This window comes from Anguilla rostrata, chromosome 4, assembly GCF_018555375.3.
Source record: "Anguilla rostrata isolate EN2019 chromosome 4, ASM1855537v3, whole genome shotgun sequence".
Classification (NCBI taxonomy): domain Eukaryota; kingdom Metazoa; phylum Chordata; class Actinopteri; order Anguilliformes; family Anguillidae; genus Anguilla; species Anguilla rostrata.
In genome coordinates, this window is record NC_057936.1 from 21,490,455 (window position 1) to 21,515,217 (window position 24,763).

A 24,763-nucleotide genomic window follows, 5' to 3' on the forward strand; every position below is an offset into this window, starting at 1 on the left:
TCTTTGTATAATTTGTTTTGAAAACATTCACGGCCTATCAGAAGGGAAATAATTAGCTTTTTAGACAGAACAATAACACGAGGAATGCCTGGGTAGTTTTTACAGTGCCAGCTTTCATGAAGAAAGTGTCCGGTCTAAGAAACAGTGTGTGGATGACCAGTGAGAGGAACTTGGCACTGTTGTCACCCTAGACCTCTCTGACCGCTCTATTGGCCACTGAAGAAATAAACTTTGTCTACTGCAGATAACATTCATGTCTGGATGGAGAACAGCGAAAGTGCGTTGGGAGTGCCAATGGCATCGCAGTCATCATACATTCTAAGAGCTATTTAATTATTTTTTCTCATCCAAGTACATCACAATATTTTTTATTGCACATATTTCCATGAGCTCACAAAATTAGGACACCCCCCACCATCAATCAATTTGTATCTGAAAGTGGTCTCCATGTACTGATGCATTTTTCGGTGTTTATGGATTGATGCTTCAAATGAGAATGTATAAGGGTCCTTTCCTGTGAATAGTTCTTCAGAGCAAGGGTTTACAAGGGGGTCACCAGATGAACTGTTTAATGCACATGTTACTAGAACCCCAATGCAAGTCTTCTAAGCTCAAAAAGTGTAATTCAGATAAAGCTGGACACAGTGCCCACTCAGCGCTCCATGCATATAACAGTGATGACATCATTCAGGGACCTAAGAACACGGCTTCTGTTACAGTGAGACATCAGTACAATAAATGAGTTAACTAAACGGGTAAAGGAAAAGAGGAGGACTCACCTGTGTGAACGAAGTAGGCCAAGTACAGGTCGAGCTCCTTTACTGACACTCCTATGTGATGAGGCTGCACACAAAGCCCTGGGTTCGAGCACTGCGGGGACTTTACCAGGCGTTCGCCGTCAGTACTTTCGAGAGGAATACCTTTGAATAAAATCACCATGACCAGGTCCAGCCTCCAGACTTTGTCTGCCTGGCGGAGGCAGTCGATCCTGCGCATCTTGCCCTTCTGGTCGGGGTTGGAGAGCACGCAGCAGGGCGGCTTCTTGCCGGTGACGGTGAGCACAAAATCCTCTCGGAACTCGGGCCGGATGTCCTTGCGCAGCTTGGCCAGGAGCCGGGAGGCCCACTTCTGCTTGACCTCGGGCTTCTCGCTGAGCAGCTCGTCCTTCACCGCGCGCTCCTCTTCCTTGGACATGCGCTTCTCGTGCTTCTTGAAGTACTTTCGCTTGCGGGCCTGCAGGTTGAACCACGTGTAGGCGAACGCCCGCACGTGGGGCAGCAGCGCTTCGATGAATGGATGGAATTCATCCTGTGCCCGGCGGAGAAGGAGCCGGGAGAGGGGAGACAAAAGGAAAGAAAGCAGAGAGACCATCAGCTCATCTGAAGATGCAACAGAAAAATTTATAACTGCAGATTTCTATTAGCAACGCACAGCACTTTCATCTCAAATAAACTAATGTACAGCGCAGGAGAAAAAAAACAAAGCAATATGTATATCTTTTGTTAAATAAACGTATCATCAATAAATGCAAATAAAATGTATAGATTCATCAGTCCGTGTGTAATAATTCATGCTCAGTGGAATTAATCACATCAACATTCAGCCAAGAAGGACGACACAAATATAATACACATTTCCAAATGTCCATTTTTAGTAGGCTTCTCTTTAGAACATTTATTTATATTTACGTTGAATTTTAAGCCTTTTAGTCTGCGGCGTTACCCCGTCACTAGGAATGAAAAAGCGTTTGTTTTTTCTGAGCTAGAGAGAGCAGTGTGAAATAAGGGCCTTCTAGGCCACAGCTTGGCTGTCTGGCAAGAATGTTGGTCTGTGGGGGTCTGCCAGGACAGAGGAAAAACAATAACAGAGAAGGAAAGCAGAGCGCTAGCTATCTATTTTTGTCTTTTCACCATACAGATTCATGCAAATGTCTACTTGGAGTTTTCCTTCTCGCCAAGTCTCAATTTTGTGCCATTAGCCTAAAATATAGAGAACTTTGTGTACAATAACTATTTTTACGGTTGGCTTTTTTGCGTGTGAAGAAGATGGCTAAATTGTAAATCACAGTAGCTGCTGTGTACACCTGTCACTATTTTTTTAAAAAGCCCCCACTTTTGGCAGGATTTGGCTCATCCCCAAGAGCCCTCCACACCTTAAATAAAACTGGCATGAAGAAACATATAATAGAAATTAGCAAAGTACAACTATCACAGATACATTTTGAACTGAATGTCAGAAATTGAACTGAAAAGAAACTAAATCTAATCCTTAGTTTAAATCAACTAAACTGAATATTTATTTTCACCTGACACACATCTATGTGATCCATTACCCCCTCCAAACACACACACACACACACACACACACACACACACAATATTCGAAGAACAAAAACAAAATTACAGTCACAAGATACACATGGATGTAATTCATCTCCATAACTATGAGTGCACATGCATTCTAAACACACAAAGTGTCAGAATGTGTTTGTGGTAAAAAGGATTATTTTATTATCATTTTAAATGTAAGACCCTTCGGTGATGACTACAGAATAAAATAACAGGTCTGGCTTCCTTAAGAGTCTACTAATTAACCATGACTATCACAGTAATACTATTTTCCAATCTGAAATAAACAAATTAGTCATCTCCTTTCATTTGCATGCAATATCGAGAACGCCACTATAGAATCAACACACGTCCTCTAAATTGCACAGTGCACACTGCAAATGTTGCTGTATGTGGATTTTTAAAAAAAATCACTTTTACAGCATTAGGTACCACAACTAACCTCTCACATGTTATCTGAACAGCAGTCATGCATGTGAACCTATATTTTGTAGCTATTCAGAAATATCCATACATTTTGGCTGTTTTTTAATCATTTAATTTGGAAACCACAATGCATCCCTTTCATAATCTGCATTCCAGATTTGCACAAAATTATGCGTGCCTAAAATGAAATGTTTTTAACCCACATTTTGAGAGATCAACTTTTTGTAGCACATTAGTTCCATTACAGCCTAAGGAACATGTGAAATATCCACACAATCTATCTCCAAATCTTGCTAGGTGTTACATAAATTTAACAATTAAAATATTATCAAAGTGATAATAATAATCTCACTGAATTGATTAAATATGACTGTAAACAACAATGTTTAGGAGCTTAAATATAGCATGTTGGCAAATACAAAAAGATATAGAGCGACTGCAGTCTTCATATCCAAGTGGGCCACACTGTAAGTCATGCCAAGCAACACTAGCAGTGCCACAGAAAAAGAACCCTACTATCTATGGCGCAGGGTTGGGTAAGGATATGTTTGTGTACATGCTCTACGGTGCAGTTTTCCATATTATGTGTACTGTTTACTGTTGTCTTTTCCCCCTCATTCTTTCCAGTGCTCGTCAAGTATGCCACTCTGTGCGGAGCTGACTCAGTCCAGGACAGTTCCCCGCGCATTGCCCTAATACTGCACGGTATTCAGAGAAATAAACCCCAGCACAGTTACATATTGAAAAGGATCCATGCTAAATAAAACCGCTGGCTAAATTCCAGAGTCAAAGTAAAGCGCGCAAAAACACTCTGCCGAGAGACGGGCCTGAAGCAGAAAATGCAAACGCACAAATGCTCGTCCCCCACTTGATATAATCCCAATTTATCAGAAATGACTGTTTTTATCATTCTAAATGAATTCAGTTTATTTTTTTCCAATACATAACTGCCCATAGATGATATGCTAACATGCTGAAATTATTAGGATAAAATACAGTGCTTATTCCTGGCTTCGGAAAGAACTCCCAAAACACGTCACCCGTTCCTGCAAGCAGTGTTGAGAACTGCATCAACACGACTAGCAATCCGCCATTAAAGGGGTATATACAGCACACTCTGTTCACCAATAAAACAGTATCAATCACATCTAAGGCCCCAAACCTTCAGGAAAAACCCAAATGTTCTGATTCTATGAATCAATGCACACTGCACAAGCAATTATCAGGAGGCTCTGCAATAATTCACCAACCTACTAAAAATACAACGCTACTATTTAATAAAATTATGAGAAATGTTCTTCAAACCAAGGGGTGTCATGAAATTGTGGCACTAAACCCTGAAGTTCAAACAGATTATGACTCTGAGCTAACTCTGCAGGCCGAACAAAATAAAAATGTGGTGGAAGCCACTTTAACTCCCCTGTTAAGTTTTACGGCCTTCGTGGAACAGATCCTTAAATCATGCGAAAACGAAGAAAAGTTTGATGAAAAAGACAGCGGTACACACGCGTCAAGGGGTACAGGGAAGAATTCTGCTCGAATTTCACATCGACAGGACAACAGGCCTTCCACATCACATACAGCCCGATCACAACAATTCAAAAGCCTGCGCAGCAACAACATACTATTGCTGCCATGCATATGCATATATACATACGCACACACGTGTGCCGTACACACACTGCACGCTCCCGTATGGAAACGAGTGCTAAAAGAATTCTTCTTTTCTGCTCCTCCTGATGCTTTAGCAAGACAGTGTGGACTCAAACACGACTCGCAAACTACAAGGTACTAAACAAACTGAGCACAATTAAAATTTATACTAATTTAAATACAGGTGTCACATGGAACTGTAGTATGAACACAGTGGCACTGCAAGGGAAGATGTCTGAATTTTTACTTTCCCAAAGAGTGTGTATATCAAAACTATATTGTTTCCAGGGTTCGGCTAATAAAGTGGCTTAAAGAAGGCATAGCCTCGCCGTTGTTGGATTATACCGCACAGGGGTGCTCTGGTCCTTGGCTTCACCTCAACATGTATTATTACCCCAAACATGCATTAATACTCGGAATGCATAGTTCAGCCGTGTGCGCTTTACCATGCCTACTTATTTCGCTTACGCACATATAATTATTGACTTGGAATAATTACCTGAAAAATTCTGGGAGAAAAGACAAGTGATTCCCTTCATGAACGAAATTCAAACAAGCCTCATCCCATAAAGTCTGTCAAATGCACTATTTCTAGTTAGATTAAACTTGCGTAAATAAAATATCCAAAGTATCAACAATGATTAATAAAGCAAGGTTCAATGCTTTTAAATATTACTTCTCAATAGGTAATAGTATATATTGTTAATTCATTGTATTCATTAATTTGTGTTTACTGTGTGGTTTTCCAGCTAAATATGGTTATATCTGACAATATATCTTCTTTCTTTTTTCAGACGTATAACCACATACATGCTTGTGTCTAAATTATATCCATTTCTAAATATATTAGTCAAAATGACTTAGTATATACACCTTAATGTTAGAATGACTTTAGCTTAACTTCCAGCTGTGAGCTCCTTCAGCACACCTTGCTGACAGATGTAATGGCTCTAAATAACTGGCCTCTTACAACAATTCATAAATAACTATAATCTTAAACACAAATGATGGTAATCCTCCTTTATTGACACCCACGCTACGAGACCCACAACACACAGAACTAATTATGAAAGAGTCGGCAGAGTTTACTTTCTCCTGTTGCTGTGGTCCTGGGGAAGTAAACTCTCTCTCACACACACACACACACACAGATTATACTGGCAGCAAACTCAGATCATAAAGGGTCAAATAAGATGTCAGCAAATCAAAAGAGCTCTCGGCTGTTTCTCAGCCATTGCTGGCTCTGCAAGTGCCTGGTACAAACAAACAGCGGGGTTTTTTTGTGCAAAGAAAAAGAGTTGTCCATTCGAGACGTTCCCTGCTCACCTTGCACTAGTGGAGAGCACAAAGGCGAAAAGAATTTCATCGCTCCCTCCTTTGCTTAAGACCATATGCACTTCCACCAACAAAGATTCGGTACTTTACACAGTAAGAGTTTTAACTCACGGTCCCTTTTTCCAGTAAAACTTCCGATGTCGAAACGGAATACTCAAGTCCATTTTTTAATCGAGTAATATACAATATTCAATAAAGTCATCAATATAAGACGGTTGAGTGTCACATATGCAGCTAAGTAAAAACATGTTTCCAATTCTTGATTATGTAAATTAGCTCACCATGTCACCGCTACCTTTATTTGCAGCACTATGAGCGATTTCACAAAATATTTTTAGCATATTTCAGGAAGGAAGCAAGTAGGTAATAAAGAAACGGAATACAAATTAATAAAAATATATTTAATCTATTTAAGTGATATATCCCCAGATCTGGATGTTTTAAGATTTCATGAGGTTATTTGGTCAGGAGTGCAGTTTAAAATGGTCTACAGGGTTAAGATGTGAGCTATTTGCCAACATTATATGGGAAGGTTCCACTCAGGACTTTGCAAATAACTTCAAATAAAAAATTCAAACGATAACCCCAGAGGTCCTCACTAATCTTTCTTTACTCCTGGAACACTTTAATGCAAACCAATTGCCTTACAAATAATGGAAATAATGGCATATCGATGTTCTAACTGTTTAAAAACATATGATTGTAAATTTGACAGTAGTTATAAAAGAAAATTCTACAGTGGTGCGTTTTCCTAAATAAATAAAGTTAAATGTGGTGTGTTTGCTTCTAACTGCATAAATTGATATTCTAATAATTGCATATATAATAAATATACAGTTTTGAAATGTGAACAGAGCATTAATGGCTATCCTCTAATACTTTTTAAACATGTTTCACTTTAATTTACTTTCAAGTTCACACACATATTTAAACATAAGGACAGCTAGTAAAGTCTAAGACTCCTTTGTCTTTATCCAAAATGGCCAGAGAGGATAATGGTAAATCCTATGGTAAAGTGACACATCAAACATCAGTCCAGCTGGGGCTCACAGCAAAATTCAGAACTTACATCAACACCACAAGGTAGGTCCCTCAAACAGATACAAAAAATGAGGGAAATAATAACTGGAAATACAAAATATTTTCCTGACAAACTGTGAATGTAAATAATCAAAAAAGGGAATTTGGACAATTCATTTGACAAGCTGGTAACATGAACAAAATTACATTTAGACTGGAGGATTTTTTGTCGTTCAAGAGGCCAAGTGCATCATGGTCTGGTAACATGACTCTAATCAAGTAAGATACATTCAGCAAAAATTATAAATCATACAATCACCAAGACTGCCTTAAGCTTACCATGCAACTGCAAGGAACCAAGAGCAAACAAGAATCCTAGGACCTCTGTTTTAACTTTATATCAGTTGATAATGCATGAATGCATTTTTCACTTAACTTTCCATTAATGGGCCTAGTTTTGTTAAAGTATAGTTCATGTTTTGTGTGTCTGGCAAAGGGAGTCTAACAGCCTAAATATGCAGCCTTTTCATTAATAAAAGAAAGAGAATAGACAATAATAATTCAAACGGAAGGTGATGTCATTCAGAATGCTATTGAATTCCTGTACATAACTGTGTATTTGTTTGTTTATTTAGTTATATCTACATTTATTTATTTTAGCGAGGTCTGCAGGTCTGTCACCTCAGCTTACCCCCGGAATCCTAGACGCACGTACAGTAACGAATAAAAGCATGCGCGCCTTGCTGTAGCGCGTGTTTTGGCGGACTCCATAATCACTCCTTTCATTTTAATTTCTGGGAAATTCGGAAATAAATCCAAATTTAAAAAAAACAGCAACACTACTGCCGTGAAAGAGCTACCAACACGAAAACACAAAACTAAAACCCAGTAAGGGTTAAAACACGATTCTTTCGGGAAAGGCCTCTAATACTGACAGCAACAGAGTCGGGGTAATGCAAGAAGTTGCTTGTCCTCCGAATTAACAAATGATGTATAGTAGCCTATTATAACACTTGATAAATACACGTATTTCTCAGAATTATAAGTAAATATTTTTCCATCAAGCAGAAATTGTAAAAAAATAAAATAAAATAAAAAAAATCTACAATACACACTGCACTGTGTTTTTAATTTCGTTTAAATACTAAATCAAGGTTTAGTATTTCGCAGATCATTCATAAATACCGCTACAAGGCGCCTGGGCGAATATCAATTTACAGAAACAAGGGTTATTACTGTAAGTTCTATGGTCCAAACTCACGAGGTTCCAGTGCACATGGCTTACAGAAAAGTTAATAGTTTATCAGTTGGAAACGTGACAAAGTGACGTGTATAGTTGAGAAACTCACATCTATTAGCCCATATCTCCAAACTCTCTTAATATCAGTTTGTAGCCAAAAATAACTATTATGTTTAGCAATACTTAACTGCATACAGCAAACTACATACTGATAATATTTCAAGTGACAAAATGCTAGTAAGTCTTTATATTGCCGGATCTAAGTAAAAAAGAATCAGTGAATGACAGCTGAGCGAAATACACATTTAAAGTGAGGTCGGTGGTTTTATTAGTAAGTTCACATACGCAATAATTCACTGAGAAAGCACACACATACAAAAATAATTAAGCAAGTTTTTATAGACATCAACACGCGCCTGACATTGTTCGACTTTAATTTCAGTTTAGTTTTTTATTCTACAGAGGGATCCTAAATCTCAAGAAGCCATGCTAATTTCACCAAATTAATTGAATAACGTGATACTCAGCACAATAAAAATCCAACGGAAAATAGACAAATAGACATGTGTACATTTGTACGAGGTAGGCGCCATCCGCCATGTGGTAGTTAGTACAGATGGCTCTGTCAGACCTGGAATGCATACTGCACACAAAGTTACTTGTCTTAAGCAACGCAATAGCTCACATCGCGCTGTCCCACCCCAGCCAGGGAAACAACCCAAATGCACCACATATTATTAATTACGGAGGAAAGATTCACTTACCTGTGTTAGACATAGCGGAGAATACATGCCTTCTGTGTTTTATTTTGGATCTGTGAGGTGTGTCTGTCTGTACAGAGCGTCTGCTTGTTTATGTATGTTAAGTGATGTGTATATGTAAATGTGTATGTATATGTGTACGTGTGTGTATGTGTATGTGTGTGCGTGGTGTTTGTGTCCGTGTGTGAAAAGAAAAAAAAGGAGAGAGACAGAGAAAGAAGGGAGAGAGAGGGAAAAAAATCAAGCCTGCTCCTTGCTTTCACATTTCCAACTCTGCGAACTGCAACCAGCGCTTCACCGCTCCATAGAGTTGAACTTTAACCCCGCCTCGAGTTACACAGCTTCCACTCTCCACACACATCTACTGTACTCAGCTGTTAAAGCCGTAGAGCAGTCCCTTTGCTGGGGTACACACAACTTTCACCAGTGGCATAATCAACAATCAAGAAAGGTCCCGAAGCGGAGCGGCTACAGAGGGCGCGCGGAGGGTTGAGAAACCAAAGAAAAAGAAAAAGGATGAATCGCTGGACAACGAGTTCCTATCTAGACGCGCAAAGACTGGGAAATGAAGCTGTAAATAGCGCATTCCACCAAATCCATGTAGTCCAGCGCGCATTTAAATTTCTCAGCGCTTTCTTATTAAGGGTAAGTGTATGCTTGTAAAAACTACAAGCATATTAGGCATATGGTAGCTCTGCCGTGCACCCAACTCCGCACTGAGTCTGTCGGATTCAGCGCGAACGAAGACTAGCGAAGAGTGAGACGGAAACGAATTAATATCCGTGCGACCTAATCAAGTGCTTGATGGCAGAAAAAAATGCGACACCTGAGTTATTTTGCTGTTATTTTCCAAAGAGGAAAAGGTTCAGAAAATCCAGATTTTCAGTCCAAAGCGCAGCAGAGACAAACCAAAACGTCTTTACTGTGTCCCACCTCGGAACCAGTTCACTTTTATCCACTGTGCCAAGAGGACAAACTCTTTGGTTCTTCTATCCGAATAGCTTCCGAAAAATCCAAGATAAAATGAGCAATTATGCGATAACGTTCTTTAAACGTTGGGAAATATAAGAAAATATCCTCAAATGTTGCCTCTGAGGAAATGGTAAAAACGCGATAGCAAGGACGTTGCGCAAGATGGAACGTGGCAATGTTTACAAAGTTAATAAAATGAAGGTGAAAACGCGACTATTCAATCAGTCAGCAAATCCAGACGCGGAACAATGAGTATTCTAGCCGCTCAAATTATTAGCCCGAGTGCCTGTGCCCTGGCACGTAATGGCTTTTTCCAACCGGTGCGTACAGCGAAACCCCTTGCAGAGCGGTGCAGTTCAGTTGCATAGGCTAACGCTTCAATCCATCAGAGCAAAATATATTAAACAAAGTGATATACGTTAAAAAAGCAGAGTATTGAAAGCAGAGCGAGAGATAGAGCAAGAGCTGAGCAGCGTGCACTTGATAGGGGAATATACCGCCCCTTTTGTACAATGCTTAACTTTTGTGATACGTCCGACTAAGCAATTGGCCTCGCGGTACTGTTAAACATTTTCTGAACAGTATTTGGTAGACACTGAATTCCTCAGCTGTCGGATAGTTAACGTTTTATGGATTAAAGGGCCAAACGTCTGGTCGTATTATTATTATTATTAGTAGTAGTAGTAGTATTCATACTAGCAGTAGTACATTAAAACAACAGGAATTATTATTATTATTATTTCACTGTCCTTTCAAACAAATCGTGTGAAACAATGGTTTTTGATTGCATAGTGAAGTCAGCAAATTAATTATTCTAGTGCAAATCATTATTTATTAAAAACAGTACATTACATCAGACGTCACGCAATGGTCATCTGTGAGCAAGTCTACCATAAATAACTACAAAGCACACCAAAATGGAATACCAAGGCATGGATACAAAACACTGTAAAGTATGTTATGAACAAACTTTGCATAACGATAAAAGCACCCCACACAAAACTGTATAAGAAAAAATAGACAGGAACAAACAGATTATCAATAATTCTCCATAACTGATATCATTATGCAACCATGAGTCCTCTGATGCACTGTGCACTCTTAACCTCGGCGAGGTTACAAATAATATCAGCGTACAAACAACGTACACTTCATTTGCTTAGTTTTATCTCTTAATGTCAACCCTTGTTCTTACTACTTCGACAGAGGCAGCACACAAGCCAAAACGTCGTCAGTAAGGTTTAATGATTACAAATGCCAATGTGTGTGACGTATGGTTTAAACGACTCGATACACGAGCATTGTCCACTAGTAAACGTTACTGTTTGAATCTACTTGAGGTACATATCTGACGCCTTTTATTAGACCTGGACTAGACCATCAATAACAAGTACAAGTGCCTCTCACGTAATACGTAGGGAATTTACACAATATGAACGGCTACGTGACGAAGGTACAGTATTTTACACAACTCTTTATTCCATTCATCCTAAAACAACACACCACGGCTTGCATGACCAACCTGTGGTTGTGGGGTTCACAGGGATTCATTTGCTCACATTAAGACTTAAAAGGTTTGTCAACAGAGTAAAGCAAATATTATATCGTAAAAAGTGCAAATATAATTATTATTAATAATAATAATAATAATAATATACATTTATTGGACAGCTTACAGATAAAATGTTGTAAAAAAATCAGTATTTTAACTCGCATAGTAAAATGTCTTCTATGGGTTGTAAAATCACTAGTTTTTTTTTTTAATAGGCTATACGCACACATCTCAATGGATTCTTTGATAATTGCAGATGCTTATTTTAAATTGCCGAGGCGATTGGTGAAAATATGCCATAGACTAAATTATTGAACATGAACATGTGAAAAGGACAGCGACCTCTCTCTTTTTTGTTAATTCTACCATATCTAGAAAAAATATCACCGATAAATGCTAAATTGTGTCCATACTCTTTCATACATAAAAACGAGTATTGACCTCGATGCATTGAACTACGTTTTGAAGTGAACAACTTTTTTGCCATCTACTATTACGACACAAGGAAGAGAAGTCAAATGTGCGCCCTCTAGAAAATGGTCAGATACTCGTTTGTTTCGTGCCTGCAGCAGCAGCCTTCCACTCTCCAGGCATCGGTCCGGCTGACCGAACACTTGGATATATGAGCGCATGTGCAGTATGGTCTATGGGAACTGTAGTTTCATAACAAGAATGTTGCAAACAACACTTTGTTGGATTGCTATTTTACTACATGTTTTTTAAATGTTAGTCCTTCCAACGATTATTAAATTACTCGTGCAACTGATAAATCTTGAAATCCATAATGGCATAGTTTATTAAAAATAGTTGCAATGCCAGTCGATAATTCCTCTCATAAGTCTGGATTTTATTAGTAGTTAGAATCTAGCACCCATGAATAATTTCTTAAAATAAGTCTAGCCCAAATTAAAATACGACTTATTGGACCCAAATTCACCATGGTGTAGAATGCATAACCTAATACTTTAGATCAGCAGACGCTGGCGTGTAGGCCTACAACCCGAATATAATGGGAATACAAGATTAAAAGATTTTAAAAAGATTTAAAAGATTAAAGATTAAATACAATCGATAAAGTTAGAAATCACCTATAGTAGGTCTAATAAGAATCCTATTTAAAATACATGTATGATGGGTGTATTTCAAGTAGGCTAAAAGGAGTTCATACTATTTTCATGATATGGATACATGTCTAAAAATAAATGTCCTCCTGCTTCTCTAACCAGAAGAACAAGTTCTCCCGGCTGAAAAGATAGCTCTTGGTTTTACAAGCGCAATACAACTTTCGGAGAAGTTAGCATATTTGACAGGTTGCACTGCACAGCACCTCTTGCGGAGCTGAACTTGCTGCATATAGTGTCCCACCCTCTTGGTGCTTCATTTTCGCATCTGAAAAAATGCCTGTCTGTGACTGGATAGTCGCCGGCTTTTAAACTCAAAAGCTCATCTGATTGGACGAATATCACGTCACTATAGGTCCCTCGACCAAAAAAATGTTCTACTCTACAATATAGGTTGACCGCGATCGCTAGACTGCTTTGCAGAACAGTATGTAACACTACAATATCCTCTCAATCTAAGCGCTAGATTTGTCCTGACACAATACTAAGACCATCGAGGGATTACTGACAACCTCAGTACTTTTTGCTCTTCATGCAAGCAAGTAAGATTCTAAGAAAAAAAACTGTTGCAATATCTAAAACACTAACAGCAAGCTAAATCATAGATGATACAACTGATACTGACCGTATGCATGAACCAAACCGTCCGACAGAATACCTTTCAATTAATTGCTTTACATTACATGCGCTGTTTCATTCATATTTTTAAACAACACTGTTATAAGGAAAAACAGAAAGGTTTCATATGCAAGTGCACGTACCATTGCCATGTAAAGTGTACGTGAGAAACTTTAAAATGTTGAGACGAAGTAGTGCTTCATTTTCGGCCACCTTTGTTATTTTAAGGTGAAAAAAAGTCTTAAAACTTGCTGCCGTTGTTTGACATTTTAACACCCAGAGGAGGTTAAAATAAAGAAAATAAAAGCTGACCAATTGCTGCTCCTCCTGCTGCTTTTAAAAAAAAAAAAATCCCGAGCAAAAAAATTGCAATAAACCCTTTCTTCCCTCCTTGATATTTGACAGCGATCCAAGCTTGGCAAAGCTGACTGGCTCGCGAGACACACTCTGGCTGTCTTTGCTCGGTTTGTTAGACTTTGTGCAGAAGTTGCAATCGATTCAGCGAGTCCTCGCTTGTTTATTTCCGCAATCGCTGCAATTTGCATAGTAACCACGCAGCACCCGAGCGGCAACGGAACGCCACTTCTCTCTCTCTCGCCATCTCCTCCCCTCCCCGAGCCTTTCTGGCAAATCAGAGCAACTGGAGCTGCGTGCCAGCCAGACCCCAGACAGCTTTCCGCTCTCGTATAGAAAGCCGAAGTTTTTCCTTGTACATACTGCTGCAGAACCACACTAGTGTCCGTTCGTGTGCATCGCGATGAAGAGGGAAAGGGTGGGGGTGCTGCCATGCGCATTCTTAAGTGCAGTTTTAATGTTGTAGAAATAACGCAACGAAATATATAGCTTCAAACGCTAAAGTGATGTTATATTCGCACGACTACGGCGGTTTACTTAAGTGCTGTGAAAATGGTGGACGTCAACCATTTCTGGTTTTATTATGCTACATTTTCGTCCTGTTCATCAGAGCTCCAATGGTGGTGCAAGCTTTCAGCAGCTCGGCAATAACATCGAACGTCTGCGGCGGATTTTCCTATAGCGTCCTTGTATCGAGAGAAACAGCTAAGGTCATTCACGGGTGCCTCTTGCAGAGGGTCCAGTAGCTCCACCATTAAGACAACGCGTTCCCGTAGAACGTTCGGTCCACGAGAAAGTGATGCGACGGTGAATTAGAAGATATCGCTAAAATGGTTAATCTGTGCAGATACGCTTGTGAACCGTGGCTTGTTTTGCATTTAGGGACTGTAGCTATAGAACCATATGCGGCTGGAATTTCGCCATGTTCAGTTGCCCTTGTGGTTAAATGTGTTTCTTGTTTTGTTTGAGGTGGGCTACTATGGAACCCTTACTGAACCTAGCAATTTTACATCCGAGGCGTTTAAATGCTCTTGAATATTAAACTGTAGGCTACTTTAAAACATTTATTCTTCCTGAAACTAATTGGCACCGCTAATCTCAACAAGATGTTCGCATAGTGCAGCTGCAGTATAGCGGCAATAGCGTCAGGGTAAATGCTTCTGAAGACAAGAATTTAAAACAAATGCTTCCCGTTGTGGAATTTACGGGACAACTCAAAGGAAGGGTGACATTTTATCTTAAAGCGAGAAGCCAACAGTTCCCACGGTAGCTAACGTATGTCGAACACTTGTTTTGTTGGGGAAATGCGACGGACATAAGCGAGTTCTGTAACAATGCTTTTTAGTGAGGTAATGGAGCAGCGGTGGTTTAATGACTCCTAATGCTGCGCTTCTTTGTGTTCCAATTAGTCACACCAGTGAAACAAATAAGACTTCTGTCCGTTCAGTGCAAATGTAGAATTGAGAAGCATAACCACGTCTTACTGAGAAAGCAGCTAAATGGTCATTCCTGCTACAGCTAGCTAGCATTAAATGTAGCTGTAGGGATTTATGGGAGTCTGAAATGTGCTATAGCATAAATGCAATTCAGTCCGTTATCTTTTTGTTGGTACTATTTTAACTTCATCCAACTATATCAATTTCACATTTCCTGTTTTTATCATGTACTCCTGAAAGATTGAGCAAAATTCGAAAATAAGATTACCTTTCTAAAAGTTCATAACTCATATCCTTTACATATCAGTCGTTTAAACGTTTTCTTTAAATGAAATTCATAATTCAATAACATTTTTTTGTGAAATGTGCTGATTTATACAGTCCTTAATGCAATTCATTTAGATGAGGTACAATGCATAAATTAGAAATTGTCTGGGGGTCTTGCTTAAACTGTAACCTACAATCAAATCAATAAGGTGGAATAGCATTTGGTTTACATTATTTTAAAGCCATATACATTAATCAAATCATTGCAGTTTAGATATCAGCACTAGAAGGGGATTGGTAATTAAGCAAAGCTATGGAAAACGTACTGTTCTTAAAATAGAGAGTAAAGTTGTCACTACACGTAAGGCAGCTTAAAACTTATTAGTTGGTGAGAACTTTTGGTTTTGCGCTTAGAGTACATCGTTTTAAACGTCAGAGGAAGTTCTTAAATGAAACTGGTCTGCGCTTTTACCTCAGGTGAGAACATTTTGTGCAAAAATGCTAGCAAAGACTGTGGTCATGGGTGTAACTTCTTCTCAAACCAAAGTCTTTTCTAATGTAACACTTCATTAAAATAAAGTTAATTGCACAATGTGCAGACAACATATTTCAAACATGAAAAAAATGGCACAGGCCTGAAAACCACATGGATGAACTATACAAACATATTTGATAGTTGCCACTGTTGTTACAGATATGAATTCACCAGGATTAAGAAGTTATCAATGAATCATCTAACAAGATTCTACACCTACAACCATGACTTTATTCTGTAAAGCTGACACACATTGCTTTCAATTACATGCACTCGATATTACAATATGAACTAGGCCTATGTAATATTTTCAATGGGCTGATATAAGAACACAAGCACCTATTTAATCAATTTATTTAAACTAATTGTCCTGTAAAACTAAAAGGTAACAATCTCAGAGGATTCTTCATTGTCATATGTTGTGATTCTGTGTTATAAGAATCATGATGGACTATTGATGGCTCCAGATCAGTCAGAAATTGTGCACAGGTAACTTACACCAAAACAATTCATTGTAACCTCTACAAATGTAAAAAAATTTGCTGATTTGTTGCCTATATTTATTATTTATTATATTTGTAGAGAAGTATGTTTTATGCCTCCCCCCCACCCACACACACAAAGTTACCATTACTTTCAATTTTATTTTAGAGAAATACAATCCCGTAAATAAGGGTTCAAACAGCAACACATTGAAAAGGGAGACAAAGAGCACCTGCATTTTTTTTTACATTTAAAGGAGTAAAGTCAGAGCTTCAGTCCTGGGTTTTTATTAGTGTGTATCTCAAGCCCAGTGCATAGAAAAGAACAGTGCAGTTATTCGGTTATTTATACCGAAAGTATGCCAGACAGAATGCCTTCCTACCTGAGAAAGACTATGTCAGAAAGCTTTGGCCGTTTAGAGTAAACATCATCCTTCCTGTATTTCTGCTCTGTCTTGTGACTGGAGAATTACGCGAACTACTTCACTAAAACTTAAATTAAAACGTGCTAGGTGACCTTCATTTTTTGAGGAGTGGTGGGAGGAGGGAGGGTGATATATAATCCATATTCAAAAAATATGATTCTTGATACTTTCTGTAATTTTTTTGCGCGTTAGGATCACAATTACGCTATTATGGAAAACAACGTTCTTTTCCGAAACGAAAAAAGAACCACCATGTCAAAACTCTCCACCCATGCCAGCAGTCAGGGGGCATCCTGAATAAATGTATATGGAGTTGTATTAATGGATGTTCACAGCCTGAGCACCAAGTGAAGAACCATGCGAGCCTGCACTTCATTTTTACGCACCATATACAAATCAATGCACTATCGCTGACGGTAAATTGACAGTGCGTTTGAGTGGAACAATTAAATGATAATTACTCAATAAAAGTATAAATATGTCTAGACACAGTTGCCCACGCCTCTAAACTGGTAAAACCTTGCCAAGGTATTACTGAAGTACTATGGTTACTGAAGATATCGCCCATGACACGCCATAACGGTTTTCCGACCGGCATTATTTAGGTACGACTTCTCCAATACATTCTCGTAAAATTACCTATTAATAATTATTAAAGCATGTTTATATTGATTTTTTTTTATTTACTCTAGACCTGAATTACGAATCAAGTTCATTTTGAAGTTGTTTTCTTCTCTCATCACACCACCTTCTGCACCACAGCTCAGCCAATGTCTAAAACAAGGAGGTAGAAGAGACGCCTTTACAGTATTTTCTGCCAAGTTCTGCTAAAAAGATGTTTAAAGCCGCAGTCCTCATGCCAGGGCTGTCCAAGAGAGTGTGCCCAAGGAGGCGTAAATGACTGCTCTAGTGCGACAGAAAATAACATGGAGCGTATTAATAGTACTCGCAAGCTTTAATAAGCACTTCTACTATGCTATACAAATCGATTGCAAATGTGTTTGGAATGGACTTCCAGCAAGTTTTTCATCTGCAGTTTTATACACGCCGAAACTAAAACAGAATTAATCATTTGGAGATTTTGTTTCTTCTCGTCCACTTCAAGACGGTAGGAATGTGCTCCAATGCAAGGTAAAGCAAGTGGGGGAAACGAAAACTTACAAAAGCAGTTAGGCTGTCTTCAGTGTGATCATTTTCTTTCGTGTTGCTAAAGTGTGGACGCATAGAATATATGTATATTACGGTCGAGAGCACAAGTCTCTCGAGTAAAACTCAATCACACTCAGGCATGTTCTGTGCCTATTTGAATTCCTCTGTAATGACCAATTAAATGTGCTATTTTCAATGTAGCTCTGACTAAGAGCACAGCCTGCGTTAAGTGCGTAAATGCGTGCTTGCTGTACAGTATCTGCACTGTGGCTTAAAGTATAGGCAAGCTTTAAAGTGTTGTCGGCCATTTCATTTGCGGCAGCTAGAACTTATCCCGGTCAGGCATACCCTTCAGGACGCACGTGGAGAAGACTTTCACAAGTTTTCACAGCACTGTAACTCGAATAACTACTTTATCAACTCATGGCAAAGCATTAAGTCTAGTAAGGGTTAGTACATTTGAAATGCAGAGCATTGCTTAAGATGCTTTAATAAAGCCAAACTTGTCTTTTGAAAAGTTTGTTATTACGGCAGTACATAAATACGTTTTTATAAATAAACTTGTTAGTATCAACGTTAATTGTTGATGTAATTCAATATTTATTACAAAGCATGCACCGCATATTCATGCTATTAGAAACCCGAGGATATATATTTTACAGTTATTTAAAAAAAGTAGGCGTATCCTGGAAAACGGGATACCACATAAAAAACTATATATAATAGAGCATGGTGAAGCAATACTTTGCCAGATGCTTCATAAACCCTGCAACAATACAATGCAATAACATTTACTACATTCCTTGCTTATAAGAAAACACGGATGCCAACTGACTGGCCTCGTCATTACCATACCATATATAGCCTAAGCCTACCACTACGACGGGTCCGTGGTGACAAAGGTAACCTGACGTAGGCCTATTTGCAGGTGTCAGCAATGCATTTTTGTGACATTCCTTGCTGAATTCATATTTATTATTCTCAACGCACACCTTTTGACATGCATCTGAACATAAGCTAATTATAACGGTCAAAACAAAAGAGAATGATGCATATTATGTAGCCTTATCAATTGCAGCATGGGCCTATGTGTGCATCATATTAATTGGCAATATAGAGTATTAAACGATTACAGACACCGTCAGAAAATACGTAACAACCTCACTGTATACAATAGTAATAATCGTAGTCTACACAGAGTGCCAGTTGATAATAAAATGCAGGTATAACTTATTAAATACGACTGACAATCATTGAAAAGAAAAACCTAAAATTAAACATGAGGAATTTAAGACAAAGCGATGCCAGAATTGTTGTTTTTGTTCAGTGCTCGACAGAAAACAAGCAGACAAGAAATCAGCTCACGGAAAACAGTAAAGAATACTTCATCTGTATCCAATTCATCAGACAATATATAGCTTAGCCTAAATCGCAGGCTGTCTTTCCATTCCACCTATTCGACCTATTCTGAACGACAGAAGCACCGTCATTTCAGACTCACTGTAACAGATCTCGTATGATATTTTCCTTTTAATCGCTATTGTTTTAGAAATATTTGAGTGTTTAGGCTTTTCAGTAATATTAATGTCGTTTGAACAGCACTGTCATGTGGTTGCAGGGGTTTCTGTAAAATTGAAACAATACTGCATAGCACAGCAGTTCAACTCCATCCTCCCAAAATAATGTGATCATCGAACTCCTTAAGAACGGAGTGCGTTGCATGCTTTCACAAAGCGATACGCAGGCCTCCACGCTTAATCTATAGAACTTCAAAGAGGTCCGTGCAATGCTGCATATGGCATCCTTAATGTTCCCTATGGAACGCTTTAAACTTTTTAATCAGCAGCGCAGGGAAATCTTATGTTTAATCTTATGGAGACGGAATTCAATGAATTAAAGAGCACGTAAATGGCGCCAGATTCAAATACACAAAAAGGACCCTATCCTTGAATAAATCGGTTTTTAAAATTATACGATGGCTCTTCTATTGCATAATAATAGCATACGAACAACCCAAAACAGTCGTCGCGTTTGTTGCATCGCTAAAATAATATCAATAGCTATGGTGAACATTGATGAATCTGTCATTTGTTGTAGATTTAAAAATAATATTGGACTTTTATGGCTGGGGAGATGCTGATTCGGTGCGTTCTCGTTAATTAACTGTGTTTTGTCTGAACTGAACTTACCCAAATTGTCATTTTTAGACGTCAAATCGGAGATATGAAAACTGAAAAGATAAATAAATAACCAATTTCATTATACGAACTGCTGCAATCCATTTCAAGAACCGTAAACGAAAAACACAGGGCACTTCTGGGTAAAAAAAAACAGTCCAGAATAATTAATTTTGGGATACATTTTGGTAATCTGAGGTCAACAATGTAAACGGTACGTATATATGCACACAATAGATTCTTTTGAACATTCCACAAATAAATATAAATACATAGTGCCTAAATTATTATAATAGCACTGTTACAGTGGATTAAATATCATCTAATGGGCAACTTGAATAGAAGGCTACTACAATGACGATTCACTATTTTCTGGTACAACTACTACTAGCCTTCCACTAAATACTAATATATCCATAATAATTATGCATAATAATGAGCAATTCTGAACAGTTAGGATGCCCCTTAGGATTAATCATGAAGTATTTGATTAGTTTGTACTTAATTTATCTTACCATTTGAAAGAATATTTTGTAAACAAGGATATATCTCTCAGTGAAACTCCAGCTGTGTCTTAGATTCCTGTAAGGTATAATCAAATATTATGACGACAGCATCATATATCAGTAATATAAAGCAAAGTGCCACAATAGTAATACTCTCTTATCATTTGTTCTTTATGTGATTAGTACATTAGATCAATATCCCCCAAAAAATGAATATCCTTGCATAAATAAATAACAATGAAATGAATCTTATGATTATTTCTAACTAAACTCGTTTGACACTACATCATTCTTTGTTGAAAATGATGAAGAGTAGCAGGACAAACAGTATAGGCATATTAAGCTAGTAGCACCAGCAGCATCATTACTCTCAAGTGCAGTAGTGAAGTAAAGGGGGAATCCATTTCCATATTTTTGACGTCAATTTAATTCAAGGAGTACATGTAGCTGTGGGCAGACTAAATAAACTATATATATAATTGTTATGCATTTATTTATTACAAAAATATAATATAATAATAATAACAATAACAATAATAATAACACATTTGACATGAAACGACCGATTTTGAATTTATGGCACTGAAATCCACGAAGGAGAATAAAGCCATGCCTCGCTCGCACCCATCAAAAAAAATATCACAACATGAGCCCGTCAGATGCAGTTCGACGCTCCATCTAGAGGTCACACACTGAACCTACAATCTTAACTTCAATCTTTACTTAAACTGGACTTTCCATGAAAACTTGAAGTTGTAAACACGCCCGGCATTCGAACTTAATGATAAATGGTTACACACACAAATAAAAACATTCAGGACATCACGGGTTATGCTGAAATTGGATATTACAAGCGATGACAAGGCAACGCTCGAGTACAGGAAAACAACATATTACAAGACGTAGGCTATCATCTAGATTGTTCTAGTTATTCATAGAAACGAAAGGCTACAAGGGTATCTCACCGAATCTCAAATAATGTCGCGCAAACAAGGTCCTACAAATTTTAAGAGCCTTTAAAACATTAACGCACAAGCAATCTTTACAAGAACAGGCTTAATGTTGTGACAACGATGAGATTTCCTTCCAAAAGGCTTGGTCAGCGTTATGCACAACTCCACCATTTCAAAATGTGACAATAACTGAAAAATACACGACGTTACGTAAATAGAAGTGTGCCTGAAGCTGCGTATCAATATAATATTGACAATATCTGGTAAATTAGAAGGGAAGCGAAGTATCATACATATAACAACAATAATTATAATAATCGTGGATCAAAATGTTGAATTCTCGTTAAAGGTTAGAGTCTTAATGTTAAATCTCGTTTCAAAATATTATGGGGAAAATATTTATATCACTTAGTGAAATAAGACTACTATGATGAAAAATTGATTATGTACGACATAATTTAATTTATATACGACGATATTAGAACTACGATTATTTATTTTATAACGTTCTACGAGATTAAATGGCAGAAATACATGAAGTTCAAATAATTGCACGTACTTGTACAGTTAATGTTAATCCACATTATACATTTTATATTCTCAATACATATATATTATGAGCTTTCCACATGCCATTCGCATCATCATTCTGCGAATATAAGTATGAATAAATAAAAAAAATTATAAATAGCCTGAACCTTTCAATGGTCATCATTAACACTAACACAGAACCTTGATTTATATCTGGAGATACAAACCGCTTAACTAATTCCTCATTCTTCAACTGGATCTACTATCGGAGATGTTCTCAATTTACATAAAAATCGTGGATAACATTTACGCAGATTATGATGATGATGATTATTATTATTAGTATTTAAAAATGTTTATAAATGAAATATCGTACTTAAATAAGTTTGGGCATTTAAATTATTTCCAGCGATTAGGGATTGATTGGGAATGAGTTCCACGGAATTTTATCATAATCATGATTTATAATCATACATTTGAACAAAATGGTGGTATTTCATCAGTTTTCCACAGGGTCATCGTGCTCAATGCTGTTGAAAACAAAACAAAAAAACTTTGGTTTTAAAGTTGACGCGCGTTCACAGCCCAGTGCGTTGCGTACAGGTGCACTGGTCAGCATACTGTGAGAGCATGTTTCCTCCACGATTGACCACTCTGCCACAGGAGGGCGCTCACTCAATGCAAAACCAAAATGATTTTTTTTTTTAAACATACAAATAGGTTTCCACTGCGATCCCAAGGTGAAAAGCGGAACACCATACACTTCATATACTTCGCTGAAAAACACTTGGAATTTCAGTGAGTTCACCTGACATTAATTATCTTATCAACGTAAATAGGTGAAGAAAACAATGTGGTGCAAAGGTGAGCTAAAATAATGTATTCCATATAAATGCCAAAACAGACAATGGGATATTCACCCCCATGACTGGCTTTTCCCTTGTGCTTCAGGTCATCTGTTACAAATTGCATACAATAAAGGCTACATCTAGCTGAATACAGCAGTCCCACAACCTCAGTCTCCGGCACACCTCAGACCTTCTGTGTTCACCTCTCTTCAGCTCCCTGGTCGTTCCCTGTTTAATAATGGATGTTTCTGCCTTGCCATCGCAGAAACGCGATGATTGCTGGGACTGATGAGGTATCAGTTGGAGAATGTGTCCCGGCCGATCATCTGCCCCACGCTATCCCCTCCAGATTATCAAGCTTGGAAAGAACTGTCTGTCAGCCACCCACAGACATGCTGCTAACACTGAGCTCATCTAATATTCACAATCCCGCACATGACTCCACCTGATGTACAGCGGTAGGAGGTCGGAGGGACGCGTCTGTGAGCCACCCGAGGAGGCCTGCTGAGTGTGATCGAGGGTCTTGAATATGTCCAAGTTGACAGATGACTGGGCGCAGGGGTCTGTGAGTGTGTACGCGAGGGGGTCTGTGAGTGTGTACGCGAGGGGGTCTGTGAGTGTGTATGCGAGGGGGTCTGTGAGTGTGTGTGTCGCAGTGCGAAGCCGTGGTCTGGCTGCCAGGCCCCTCTCCTCCCTGCCGCCCCGGCGTTCTGGCGGTGCCCGGCTGCAGAGGGAGGCTCGGGCTGACCCTGGCGGCCCTTGGCCCGCTCCCGACGTGCAAATGGAGCCCCCTTTATCTGCAGCGCCGGCGCGGGCCGCTAAATTACAATAATTAAAAGCTCCCTGAAATGCACACCTGGGCTGGGATGGCTGGGATGGCTGTGAGGTACGGCCTGGGGGCGGGGGGCGGGGGCCGGGGGGGGGGGGGTGCAGGGGGCGGAGGGAGGGGTGTGGCAATGCTCAGGCAGTCTGGAGGTAATTACACTATCCAGTTCTGTGGCAGCTTGCCTTCGAAGCTCCGCTCATCCAGGCCTTATGAATAAACAAGCAGACTGACCGAGGATCCCCTTTCTGTAATGCTATCACATTCTTCAGAGACTGGAGCAGTACGCACTCCGGCCCACTCCCTCCCCATACGGGCACATCAAAAGCCTGAGACAAACATTTCATATAAAAAACAAGAGACACCTGAACCTACCGATGACTGTACTCTAATGGAATCTGAGGCAGCAGATGACTACAGCATGGCTTCCCTGTCTACCTACTGCCTGTTATACCTCAGGCTTTCACAAACAGTCTCCCTTTAGTTTAATTATTTAAAAACCTGACTTGACACCGAGCCAAGTGTATTTAGTTTTTTTTGCTGAAAGTGAAACTGCAGTAAAGGCTCCAAGTTATGTGAATTTCACGTTTAGTTTCTGAACATCCATTTTGTCCAGTTCCTCATATCTTATCTTATTGTGAGCAAAACCGTCTTTTTCATATCCCAGTTCATTCTGCACTCAATGCTGTATGTAGCTACAATGCAAGCGTTCCAAACACTGCATTTAGTGCAGTTGGTACTTCTAGTCTGCAGAGGGCAGCAGGGAGTTAAAGAGTTATCATACAGTACTGAACAGATTCACTGTTTGTGTTTATTGTCCTTACTTGTCCTGCAGTGTGATGCACAACAGAACATCATATCACAAAGTGAACGACACCACATATTTCTTAATTTACAGGGCTTACATTATCCTATTTTCAACATGTAACACTGCTTCATAAACTTTACAGCATTACAATTAAGTTGCTAATATGTTGTAATTACTGGAATACTATTCAATTAAATACTCAGAGTCACGCTAGGAATGCTTCAGTTTAAGACGTGAATATGGCAAAGATGTGAAAAAACTAAATGTGAAATAAAATGGCGCTGTGATAATTGTCAAGACCATTAAATAATTAACACCGCAGTCAAACAATGACGCGTAATGGAAGCAATGCAATTTTCTGAACTACTCAGGGCCAGAACCTCGCAGATGCACACAGCAACTGAAACACATAAGAGTCACTCA

The 24,763-nt window shown here is 38.7% G+C and overlaps 1 protein-coding gene across 11 annotated transcripts in view; it reads right to left on the bottom strand.

The window, feature by feature from the left end:
• The window catches only part of nfia (nuclear factor I/A), a 205,217-nt gene that overhangs the window by 133,993 nt on the left and 46,461 nt on the right, over nt 1-24,763 (bottom strand). For 6 of the 11 annotated variants that reach the window (XM_064331319.1, XM_064331318.1, XM_064331315.1 and 3 more), the window contains one exon: nt 780-1,308. In XM_064331319.1, coding sequence (XP_064187389.1) covers nt 780-1,194 — 415 coding nt within the window. In that variant the 5' untranslated portion in view covers nt 1,195-1,308. Of the gene's footprint in view, nt 1-779; nt 1,309-8,786; nt 10,236-13,189; nt 14,153-24,763 lie in introns of those variants that run through there. The other 5 variants (XM_064331321.1, XM_064331320.1, XM_064331313.1 and 2 more) reach the window with 4 other exon arrangements.